General features: G+C 38.9%; 1 protein-coding gene across 1 annotated transcript; it reads right to left on the reverse strand.

Annotated features, from left to right (window-relative positions):
* Positions 1-2,405: 2,405 nt before the first annotated feature.
* On the reverse strand, positions 2,406-3,698 carry LOC141600943 (uncharacterized). The gene is made up of 3 exons (XM_074421199.1): positions 3,162-3,698; positions 2,677-3,042; positions 2,406-2,519 (listed from the first exon to the last, which is right to left on the reverse strand). The coding sequence occupies exons 1-3, from the start codon at positions 3,696-3,698 to the stop codon at positions 2,406-2,408; spliced, it is 1,017 nt and encodes a 338-aa protein (XP_074277300.1).
* Positions 3,699-13,618: the final 9,920 nt, after the last annotated feature.

Genomic DNA, 13,618 nt, shown 5'->3' on the forward strand with positions numbered 1-13,618 from the left:
ATTTTGAGTCTCATGTCACTTCTTTGGGCTAAACTAAGAGTTTACATTACAAAATGTGCATTTCATTTAGTTAAAATGACAACCCGATCTTTAGGCCCGTTTTACGAGGTCATAACGACTTTTGTGGGTCAGGCCTATTTCACATAAAGTTCTAGATCTTTCTCTTAGCTTTCCAACGCCACCGAAATCACCTAAATACGAGTCTTGTAGAGAAAGTTATGCTTAAAATACGACAGGCTGTCAAACGAGTTTTCTACGCGCAGAGGAACCTACCCGGGAAAGGACGCAGCAGGTGCTGCGCCTCTTCCAAGGGACGCAGCTCTGCTGCGCCTTTTCCCAGGGCTTTCTTTTTGTCCAAGTTTCCGTGTTTTAACCTAAGTCGGTTATTTCCGGATCTTTCCTTCCGTATCCTAGTCTTACCATAATTCCTTCGCGTGATTAGTATAAATAGGAGCCTTCGCTCCTCATATTTATCACGCGAGTGTCCGCCCTTCTCTTCTCCCTTTGCATTCTAGACTTCGTTCTTACTAATTGGCGCCTACGTGCTTGGACTTCCGACCACGTAAGCTCGGATCCTTCCGGGTACCAGCCTCTCCGTTGCATGACCGACCAATTTGACCAACTCCACAATAATCAATCTAATTAATCAATTTATTAATCAATCGTTTTCCTCTTACGAGGGCACTCTCTCTTTGCATTCGCGTCGAGCATTCACTAATCGATATTCTTAGTCCTTCTCGTTTCGTCAACATGTAAGTCTGAGGGTGTATAATCCTTATTTATTTATTGTATTTACCTTTTGTATCATCTCATGTAAGATTTACGTCGAAAATACCAATTAAAACCGATTTCTAAAACCGTCTTTAAAACCTCTTTTTACGGATTTTCAGAAAACTGACAGTCGAGAAAAGACGCAGCAACTGCTGCGCCTCTTCGAAGGAGCGCAGTTCCTGCTGCGCCTCTTCGTGAGGCTGCCGCAGTTCCTGCTTCTTTTCTTCTTCTTAGTCCTCTGTAATTCCGTTTTGCTTTTATTTATTTTGTTGTTCTTTAATTCGTTCACATGATAGTTCAATAATTCACATGTATATTGTTTAATCATTCATATGTTTAATTCATCATCCGACTTAAATCCCTCATAACCAATATTTGCGAGTTTTCGTCATAAATTCAATCCGGGTTTTAGAGATTCGATTTCATCAATATTGAGTTTCTGGAATTTACCTTTGATATATTTGCATCCATATTCATTGTTAATTCGTCACATTCATCATGTTTAATCTAAATAATTTGTTTAGTTAGTTTGTTGATATCATTAATCATGTAATTATTCCGTTTGCATCCGTCTAATTCATGTTTTACTGTTTTTATGACCTATTCATATGCTAAATAACCTATTAATCACTTCCATCCGAGTCAAATAATCTAATCGATCCTTAAAATTAACAATTAACGTTAACGATTTGCAGTTCCGGCTTCACAGCCAGAACTCACCCTTGGAAGACGCAAAGAATCGCTGCGCCTCTTCCAGGGCGCGATCTGCTTGCGCTGTTCGAGATGATTTCATCCCGATCTCCGTTTCTGCCTTGACCTAGTTTGTTTAGCTTACGTATCATTAACTATTATTCGTAATATCACGCTAATTCCTGTTCGTTAGTTTATTTAATTCTTCCTTTTATTTCTTTTATTCTTTTTCTCAAATTATCCGTTTCAAAGGTATTTTCGACATAAATCGCCTAATCCATTGTAATTAATGTAATTTTCATTATTGTAATTTTCTTTATTGTAATTCATAATTATTGTATTTCTTTTATTGTTTGTATGCTTTCACATGTAAATCAACATTAAATCATACTTCGACCAAATTGTTTGCTAATTACGTGTCAACCGACTTAGTCTAATCCTCACATGCTAGGATTAAAACTTGGATGTTGCATTGCATGCATATAACCGACGATACATCAAGTACGAATAACTTCCCTAATCATTAGTAGAGGCCGCTATCGAGGCGGGCGGGATTAGGTGTTCGATCAAAAGAGCTTCCTAATACGTACCCTCACCCCTTACTCCAGATCTCCGTGAGCAACCGTGTTCATTGGCATCCACGAGAGTCATTCTAGACATAGAATGCTAAGGGTAACGATTGCTTAGTGTTCATGTCACTACTTTGTGTCTTGACATGACACGAGGTATTCGAACGGTTCCAATTTCCCATAAAAATTGGTGGCGACTCCATACAAAATGCAAACGCTTGTTTTTCGACCTTCACCAAGCGCCCCCGTGGGCGGCCCGCTGTCCACACATGGCATCCAATCTACAAACATTCCTGGCATTCCAAATGTGATACCAAAACGCCACAATGGCAGCATAAACAATTTGTTTCTTCATGAGAGACTTACATCTCCACTTTAAACACCAATTAATGAGTCCAGCAGAAGGTAGGTCCATCTCAAGCCATCTACACAGCAGAGCCCAACATAGCTTACTATACTGACATTCATAGAGCAAGTGTTGATGAGTCTCTAAATAAGAGTGACAAAAGAAACAAGAACCATCAGTGATGATTCCAAACTTAAGTAGCCTTTCTCTTGTCATGAGTCTCTCTTGAACAACCAACCAACCAATGAAGGAATGCTTTGGTATGCTGGTTTGATTCCAAATAAGGGGGCACCACTTCACCTTAGATTGCTGACCACATAACCACTTATAGCCACTAGACACAGAATAAACACCCTTGTTGTCATTCCACTGTCCATTCTGAAAACCAGACTTCAGAATGTCTCTGACCTGGCAAATTTTACGCCAAGTCCAGCTGGAATTAGCAGTAGGAGTGTACTCTTGCCAGTCCTTGCCCTTCATATAAACATGATCAACCCAACGAATCCACATATGATCTGATTTAGCTGCCAACCACCAAGTATATTTACCAATGACAGCCTGGTTCCAAACCCTAGCATTCACAATGTTCAGACCCCCATACCTCTTCTCATTGCAAACCTTATCCCATGAGACAGCAGGGGACTTCAGATACTGATCAGAACCAGACTAGAGATAGTTCCTACAGATCCCCTCAATCCTGTCAATAACAGTGAGAGGAATCACAAAGACTCTAGCCCAAAATGAATGCAACTGAGTCAAAACAGCCCTAATGAGGACAAGCCTGCCTGCATAGCTAAGTTTTTTGGCCCCCATCCCATGATTCTTCCAACCACCTTCTCCACAAGTCTGGTGCAATCACCTACTGCCATCCTCTTGTAAGAAATGGGAATACCCAGGTAACGAAAAGAGAAGGTGCCAATCTTAAAACCAGATAGCTGTATAATATGGTCCACCTCAGCAGGGGCCATACCATTAAAATATATCTCAGATTTCTCATTGTTCATAGCTAAACCTGAGGCAGCAGAGAATGTGGCAAAGCTTCTAAGAATAATAGTAATTGAACCCCTATCACCTCTGCTAAACATCAGCAGATCATCTGCAAAGCATAAATGGGTCAGCTGCAAAGGCCTGCATAATGGATGATAATTAAAATCCATTCTGCTGGTGATATCAGTGAGGACCCTACTCAAATACTCCATTCCAATAGTAAATAAGAGGGGTGACATAGGGTCACCTTGTATAATCCCTCTTTTCCCTTGAAAGTACCCAAAAGTAGACCCATTAAGAGAAATGGTGAACCATGGAGTAGATACACATTCCATAATCTACTTAACTATCTTGTCAGGGAACTTCAAAGCTTGCAACATCTGCTCAATAAACTTCCACTCCACAGAATCATACGCCTTTTTCAAATCCACTTTCATGATGCATCTAGGGGAACAAGCTTTTCTCTTGTAAAGTCTCACCAGGTCATGGCAAATTAGTATGTTATCCACAATGTCCCTACCCTTAATAAACGCACTCTGAGTTTCAGAGATGACAGTAGGCAGCACAGCAGCAATCCTGTTGCATATTACTTTGGAGATAATCTTGTAGACCACATTGCAGCAAGCAATGGGTCTAAAATCAGCAACAGTCTCAGGTCTAGCTTTCTTTGAGATGAGAGTAAGAGTAGTAGTGTTGATCTGCTTCAACAATTTACCAGAAACAAAGAATTCTTTCACAGCATCAACCACATCATTATCAATGATATCTTTAGCATCTTTGAAAAATTGTGAAGTGTACCCATCAGGTCCAGGGGCCTTATTAGCAGGTATAGCTTGCAAGGCATCATGAATCTCCTGGGTAGTAACCTCTTTAATCAGATCCACACATTGTTCCTCAGTGACCACTCTGCCTTTATGAACAGTAGGAAAATGAACAGCTTTGACAGGCTTACTAGTACCCAACAACTCTTTATAGTAGCTGATAAAGGCATTCTCAATATCCTCAGTTTGATGACATTGCTGTCCATTCATATCTTTAATACTCAAAATTTTATTCTGCAGTCTCCTGGCCTTGATAATACTGTGAAAATAAGTAGTATTATCATCACCTTCATTCATCTATTGAACTTTTGCTTTCTGACTTAGAAAACTCCTTCTAGCCTCCTACAGCAATTTGAAACTCTCACAGGCAGCATTCTCCCCAGCTTGAACCTCAAGGTTTAAAGGATCATCATGGAGCTTCCTTTGCATAGAGAACATATGCATTTGAGCCACTTGAGCAGATGTCTCAATATTGGCAAATGCACTTCCATTGAGCCTTTTCAGAGGTAATTTTAACCATTTGAGCTTCTTGACAAGCTGAAACATCTTATAACCCTCCACTTCAGAGTCCCAAATCTCCTGGACAGTATGCAAGAAATCAGGGTCCTTACCCCACATGTTGAAATATTTGAAATTACCTTTCCTTCTGATATCATGAGGAGCCAACAAAATAGTGCATGGGCAATGATCAAAAAGGCCCTCAGGATGGAACATAATGTTGACATCAGGAAACTGCAAAAGCCACTCATTATTACTCATCACCCTATCAATTCTACTGAACACCATACTACCTGGGTCATGCTTGTTATTCCATGTGAAATAAGCCCCCTGTGCAGGAACATCCACTAGACCACACTCAGCCACACACTTTTGGAAATCCCTGATCTCATAATTAGTAACCTCATACCCCAATCTTTCATTGAGAGCTAACACATTATTAAAATCCCTCATAACCACCCAAGGACCATTAACCAACGTATTCATTATAGACAAGGAATTCCATAATGACAATCTCTCATTTACCCTGTTAAATCCATACAACATAGAGAGCCACCAAACAATGCCAGTCTGTAATGAAGTAACCTTGGAATGAATGACCTCAGGTTCAATAGCAAGGATGTCAACACTAAAGATAACAGGATCCCAAATTACCCAAATCCTACCACCATCATGAACAGAATTATTATGAGCTACCTTCCAATTATTTCCAAGCCCTTCATGGACCTTATTGATAGAACCAGTTTTAACTCTAGTTTCTAACAACCCACATAAACCTACTTTATTAGTATGCAGGAACCATTTAATATCAGCCTGCTTATTCATACCATTCATACCCCTAACATTCCAGAACCCTATACTACCCATTTTCAATAGCTATAGGTGGATCCTCCATTCCCTCACTCAGGACTTTCGTGTAGTGAATAGATTGTTCCAATACCTCCATATAAGTTTTGCTCCCACTACCACTCACACCCCCTTGCCTAGTCATTTTAGTAATAATTCTGGCATGGGTAAAGGAATTAAAGACAGTAGGCATGGGAGTAATCAGGCCCTCAAAGCCCCCACTAAAAATCCTAGTTGAACCAGTCATGGGCTGACCAGTATCTTGACTAACAGCTGCCACTGGTACCACCACAGCCTCCTCCACTGGTTCAGCTAACACAGTACGAACCACAACCACATGGTTAGAAACTGTAGGAACCTGATTAGAAGAGTCTGGTTTCTTAGGTACCCAGACCTTCTTAGCAGGCTTCTTAGTCTGATTCCTCCTACAGTCCCTGGCATAATGACCCAGAGCCTTGCAATCAGTGCACACAATAGGTCTTCATTCATAGTGCACTATCTGCCTCTGTAGTTCACCCATCTCATCAAGGAATTCAATAACATCAGGCAAGGCATTCCCAACCTTCACCTCAACCATGACCCTAGCATGACCCAGGAAAGTTTTAAGAGTTGTATTGTTATCACATCTGACAGGTTTGCCTACCAGAGCTGCAATTTTTAGCAATGCATTACCCCAAAACTTCAGTGGCAACCCATAAAATCGAATCCAAATTGGCACTGTGTCAACAAACTCTTTAATCATTTTACAATCCGGAGTCCATTCCTTCACAATCACAGGCTTATTGTCAAAGAATATAGGCCCAGATTGTAAAACACGCAATTTCATTTCTTCTGTCTTAAAACGAACCAGGAAAGTACCATTCAGTTAAAGGATAACTGATCATAGTCAGTGTAACCCCATACTCTCTTAACAAAGCCATCAATGACCTTAAAAGGGGGGTTAGCACCTAACACGTAACAGTACACCGCCGTTGACCAAAACTTCAATTCAGACTCAACATCACTATTAGAAAGATGAAGTTGACTCACCCTCGAAGATTCAGAATCAAACGACTTACTTCTTCGTGATACTTTCTCCCAATTCTCATCATCTTCACTAACTTCAGAGATGGATTCCATTCCTGCACTTAAATTGTACGGTCGGATAACATAAAATTGCTCATCAGTGATCCCTTCCAGAGAATTTTCCAGAAAAGCATCATCAGATGAACAAATAGGTTGAAATCTCGATCCCGAAGCATTATTATTTGGAGTATTAGTATTATTTTGTGAATTTTTAGTGGTTTTTTGTGCTATTAAACGTATTAATCTACTAGATTTAGGAGCATTCTTCTTATTCCTAGCCATTGCAAGATAAGAACAATAAACCCTAAATCGCGTTTTCTCTATCTACTTTCTCTCCCATTTGCGGAAATGACTCATTTAAAAGCATGACATGTGTAAGTAAATTGTCCATATTTGAAGGGTAGATATATGGTTCATACAAAATATATACTCCCTCCGTCCCAGTCAATAGTTTACATTTGCTTTATTCTCCCTCATAAAATTCAGCAAATGTAAACTATTCACTTATTTCACACCTGTCTTTATATTAATCATAAGGGCTATTAAAGCGCCCCGATTCACTTACACTTATGATGGATGATTAGTACTTAATAAATTTTGCTAGAATTCGAGATAACAAAGCTTTAGAGGTTCCTTAATGTTTAGAATCAAGTACGTATCAAGAGACCATAAGGGATTATGATATTTTATTTTATTTTTGAATTATTATGTGACACCCGGGTTTGAACTTCGAAACACCTATTCGATAATGTTCTATAACTTAGTTTTAAAATAATTAAGGTCAGGCGCAATCCATTGCAAGTGAAAATTGAGCGAGAAAAACTGAGTTTGACTTATTCTTTTAGTTACTAGTTGTTGTATCGTGCGCGTTGCGCACGATACCCCAAGATATTGTAACTCGTTTATTTGCATTAATATTGATTCATGCATGAGTGCGATTTTCTCGTGGACCGTTATAGTTGATAATTAGTTTTAATGCTTTTGTTGCCCATGTTTTCAACGGTAATTGGAGCTAGCAAGGACAAAAATTATTCTGTAGAGGGGCATTCTGGGTGTATGCATATTATACGATTGTTGTTTTACAGTTCGATAGTTACTTTGCTTTCATTTTAGTATATGCACAACAATCAGCGTAACTATACGTATAGTTGTAACAATTGAATGACACTCTACTTTCAAGAACAACAATCGATCACAAATAATCGATACTCAAAGATATTATTTACGCATTGTAGATGATCTCGCAATTCATTTCAAAATTGTTTAAATTTAGTATCGAAATTAGTAATTATTGGATGATGTCAAAGTAGAGTGGAATTGGTCGAGGGTCAAACCGTAATACCAAAAAAACACCTTGGTTGATGACGTGTAAGCACGTAATAAACAAACGGTTTTAATTGTTTCAAGTGTAGCGAAATACTAACCTAGTTATATTTCTTAAGTGTAGTGAGGTCACTGACCCGTGAACGGCACTACAAGAAACACAATTTTAGGGCTAGAATCATTCCCGAAATTTCGATCGAATTATAGAGTATAGATGTTTGTATGTGAAAGGTAGGATCCACATTTATCAAGATTAGTCCTAGCGTTCCGTTTTTGGGTGAAGTAATTGGAGTAAAAGCAAATGGAACATGATTTTGTCGAGGAAAAAAAAAACATTTATCAAGATTAGCCTATGATTTTTATGAGCGCAGATCTTCTCCAGATGGTCCAGCTCCATTCTCAGATAGATCCCACGTGCATTGTAGATGAATTAATGGTTATGATGGATTTAAATATAACCAGTTGGGATTTCTTAAGAACTCTCAACACCGAGGATCTCGAGCGGTGGTTGTAATGGTGGTCCGGACCGGAGGGCTGTGCACCGGACCGGAACCGGAATCCCAAGAATTCATGGACCGAAGACCGAACCGGACTTAAAAATTCCGGACCGGAACCGGACTGGAAAAATTCCGGCCCAAGATCGGACCGGACCGGTTGGACCGGAATTATTTTTACATACCCACTTTTCGAATTCCGGTCCAAAAATCCGGACCGGAATGGACCAGATTAAAGAGCCCTAAATTGATTTTTTACATAAAATTTTAAGGAAAAAAATTAAATAACAATAATTCCGGTCTTTCCGGTCCGGACCAAAAAATTCCGGTTCATCTTGGAACGGACCGGAAACCGGAATCTTAAAAAATGGTGGACCGGAGACCAGACCATAATTCTTAATTCTGGTTCCGGTCGGGTAAATACCGGTCCAGACCGGATCATTTTTCCGGTCTGGAGCGAATTTTGCACACAGTGGCATGATGGGGTGATGCTAGTTTGTTCTTCATACACACTATTAATGAGGATTTGTTATTGTTTTTTTTTTTTTTTGGTCTCACGAAGCGCGCACATAGTCGCATTACAATAGAGGGGAAGGGGGATTCGAACCTGGGACCTATTGTCCACAATACCTCCGTCTTAACCACTAGACTAAGACATCCTCGGTTGAGGATTTGTTATTGTTGAAGAATAGTACAAATGAGTTTGGATAATTGGTCACTATTAATGTAAGCTTGGTTATACTATTAATTGATGAACTGAACTTTGAAGAAAATGAAATAAAAAGAGGTGGCTTCAAGTGTGAAAAAATCAGAGCCTTTGGTTTTGGGCTTTGCAACGTGTCAAACTATCATCATCCTAGATCAATATTGGGTTCCTTTTGGACAAGAGAGGATCCAAACACGATTTTTATCTTGGTTTGAAAAAACTCGCATTTTGAGATTCAATATTAATAACCTGAACATGATTCACATGCCCCAATTTTAGTTCGAGATAATATATAAAAGTACAATACAAACCAATTAAATATAGCTAAACTAAAAGACGTGAAATCTGTTCACCGAATTTTGCTGCCCCATTCCTTGGACCTCTTTCTCCCATTCTCTTCATGGCTTCGAAATCAACTTCATCACCCTCGTCTCTCCTATATATTATGGATACCCAGCAACATACCTTTGTCATTTCGTCATATTAGTTACATATCATTATATCAATAAGACAGTAACCTCAAGCCAACGCAATAGATGTGAAGCTCTCAAAAGCACTTAAACACACATGCCAACAAGAATTCATAACATATCTTTTCTTGTACTTTCGATGAGGAGTGCATCACTGGAATGTTGAACATTACATCCAGATCCCAATTATTAAAACAACAAAATTCTGAATTGTACAACGACAACTGCTAGAACCTAAAAAGCAAATAAAATACGTATTCTCCCTCTATTTAAACCAGGGTTACTAATTCGCTATACAAACCATTCGAATTCGTAATACCAATTTGTTAAACAGTAGACAAGAAAAGATATGTTGTGCTCTCAGTTAATTTGCCATTATCTTAAACAATAGACAAGTTACTCAAGTTTCCGTAGGAAGATGGATGGGTAGATTTTTTTTGTTTTTATATTTTCCGTGAAAGTGCTTTTTTTAACTGTCGCTGCGTTCTTTCGTATAGACTACCTGTGTTTCTTTCATTATATATTACCGTTAAAACTGATAAATCGTTTATATTAGTAATCTAAGACCCAGTTTTTATGGTGGTATGGACTATAGTCTATATGTGCTTTGTGTGTTTTTCAAAACATGTACAAACAGAGAGCAAGCAAAACCAAACATTCTCATTTAAAAATCTAATCAAAAGCCCTACTCACTCCATTTCCATATCGTTTGTCCTTATTTTTTCCTCTTAAAAATGTATCCAAAGAAGCTCTAATAATTGATGGCCCGAGATAGGCTCTCTCCAAAAGGACTCAAACCACCCCTCTTAAAAATGTATCCAAAGCGCTACAATTTTTCAAGTAACCAACCAGCTAACCCTCTTACCAAGGATTCCTATACCGAGCTCCCTGCCACTATGACCACTTACTGAGCTTCTTAGTCCCCTATTTGGTTTTCTTGTTTTCTGTCCTTAACCACCCTTTCCTTTTCTTTCATTCGTTGCATTTCTTTACTCTTTCCTCAATCAAGCCTCAACATTTTCCATTGACTCAACAAAGACTACTTCCACTTTCCCCAGCTCCTAATTCTATGGCCCCTTCCTAAGCTTCTTTATCCCTCTTTTTCTTTTCTATGTCCTCAACTGTCATTTCTTTTACCCTTTCCTGAACCAAGCACAAACACACCTCCAACCTTTCCCCTGACTAACCAATGAACACCCCCCTTCTTCAACCATGCGTACACCTCAACCTTTTCATTTGGCTTTCACTCCTACAAAGGGACTGTTTTAGGTTTCATTGGGTAACTCTCACTATTATCTTCCTCACAAATTTTGGCTTTCACTCCCACAAGAACATTGATTATCAAGTACCGGTTCATGTATAATCATCAAAAAAGTACTGATAATCCCCATAAGACAGAAATATATTCAAAATGAGAGATACTATCATGACTGTCCTATTCTTCCTCCTGATGAAACCTGATAGTATCAGCTTATGCCTAGGCTTATCTATCTGAACCACAGACGCCAGTCACACAATCAACGAAAACGTCCATAGAATTTAAAAGAAGCGAGTGATCTAAAAAGTGCCAGAGATGACAAAAGGTTATGACTAAAAGATGGAATCTAAAAGCAAGAACATGACCCCTATAAGTGAAAGAAGGCAAAAAAGCATTAAAAAGTCATCTAAGAGAACTAAGTCATCTAAGTATTAAACAAAACAATAGGTTCTAGATCATCAATAGACCAAATGCTCACTACAACATAGTGTATAATACTCATTAATCAATACAAAACAAAACTCGCTAACCACACGCAAGTCATTTAGTCAACAATTAGAGGTCCCGACCATCAACAAATATACAAATCAACAAAACCAACTAATTTACATCTACTAACTACATAAAAGTTAAAATATAACACCTAAAATAATACTGTTACTTAATTCTTCACTTTCGAACAATACTTGTTCTGTTCCATTTAGTCGCACACATTTAAAGTAATATGTGACAGGTATATTTAGAAAAATGAATACAATCTAATGGCACAAAGGCCGTAACTCAAAAGTAACAGAGAGAATAAGGGTGAAAGAGAGGAAAAAAAGTATACTAAGGGGTGGCTGTGGGGAGAGATCAGATTAACCTACTGATTTGAAAATGGAATCGTAAATGGAATCAACTAAAGCTAAGGAACAATAATAAAAGAGGAATGAAAAATGAAAAAAAATGAAGATCAAATACTACACCAAAATCGAACAACCACCAACCAGATTAATCTAATCAATGACAAAACCAGTTGAAATTCATAGATGAAACGTTAACGAAAAGAAATAACTCAGATCTTTAGAAACTCACCATAACAGGTGATCTTCTCTTTTGATCGTACCTTCCCCTGGAATGCCCATCAGCCAAATATGGACCCAGAAACCGTGTCTTGCTATGCGCTTGTACCACAAAATAAATCAATCACATAAACGACAATATCTAACAAATCGCCGCCAAATAAAAGAATATAATTAATTACCAGGTCTAAATCTTGATGAGACCTTCAAGACGAGAATCATTCTTAATCATTGTAAACATCGACGGCAAGAACAATATGTGATGTTTCAGACATGAGTTTCTCGCAGAGGTGTGACTCGATGAACCCGCCAGCGCCGATCATGCACATCGCCATCGTCTTCAGCGGTGGTTTACCGTCCAGATCTACTCGGGTCACCATTGTTGAAATTAGTTTGAGGCGATGAAAAAAATGAGAGAATAATTAGTTGATTAATAGAGAGAATGGTTGACACTTGAGAGAGAAGTGCAGAGGGTGAGTGTGTGGTGTGAGGAAAAGGATGGGAAGTTAGGTGGGTACTGGTAGAAGGTAAAAGATCTGGTGAGAAAAATGAATGAAGGCGATTGAGACTTTGAGAGTAGCTAGCAGAAACAGACGGCTATAGAAGCCCAAGGTAGTAGAGGCCCAAGCACAGCCCAGAAAAGGAGAGCAAAGTAGCACTGTTCATTGATGAACAGTAACATGCCTTACTCACTTTTTAGTAAGGTGTATAGATAGGGGGATTGAATAAATTCGTCTCCAATAGAGAGAATTAGATTTGAAGGTTTTTGAGTAAGGGGTATGCAAATGGAAAATAATGGGTAAAAAGTATTGAATTGAAGTAAAAAATGTACTACGAAAATAAATTATGTTTTTTAATAATTGGTGGGTAGACGGGTATGCCGTGAAACCCATCCTCGCCCCACCACCCGTGACGGGTGAAAATTTTCTACCCGTGCCTGCCCCACCACCCACAAAATCTCTACCTGTACCCGCATATACCCGCCCCGATGACTAGGGGAGAGTATGGATCAGATATCTGATCCGAAACCGATTTCGGATCGGATATCCGTATCCGAAACTCACAAATTTCATTATCCGATATCTGATCCGAAACATTCGGATATCCGATTTTTAGTATCCGGAAATTTCGGATCAGATATCCAAATATCCGTTACCTATCCGAAAAAATCAATTTCAGATTTCAAAAAGATAATTTTCATTTTTTTAATATCCAAAACAAACTTAATATCCAAAAAATGATAAACAAGGGTTTACAAGGCGACGAGTTACATAACGAGTCTGCTGAAAACGAATTTAATATCCAAATATACGTTTCCTCATGTTCATCCTCCTCATTAACACTTTATGTAACCCAGAAACAATTTCCCCCAAAATCAACGATGAACAAAGGCGGCGAGTTACATAACGAGTTTGTTGAAACCACCGAGTCAGTCCCTCACGAATGGAAGAACCAATCTTCTCAATGAAGCCGCCGAAACCAGCAAAAGAAGGAAAATAAAAATGAGATCTGAATTTTAATATATGAAAGAAGGAAAATAAAATGAAAAAAATATACAAATTAGATCGCAATTAAATCTGCCTTGTGGCGGCGCCGATGGTGGTTGTTGCGTCGTCGGCAGTGCTGCTGGTGGTGAGAGAGTGAGGAGGTGGATGAGTGAGTGAGGGCGGCGACGAGGAACGAGGGCGGCGGCGACAGTGGGTAGGGAGATCG

This window comes from Silene latifolia, chromosome 9 (assembly GCF_048544455.1).
Source record: "Silene latifolia isolate original U9 population chromosome 9, ASM4854445v1, whole genome shotgun sequence".
In the NCBI taxonomy this organism is placed as follows: domain Eukaryota; kingdom Viridiplantae; phylum Streptophyta; class Magnoliopsida; order Caryophyllales; family Caryophyllaceae; genus Silene; species Silene latifolia.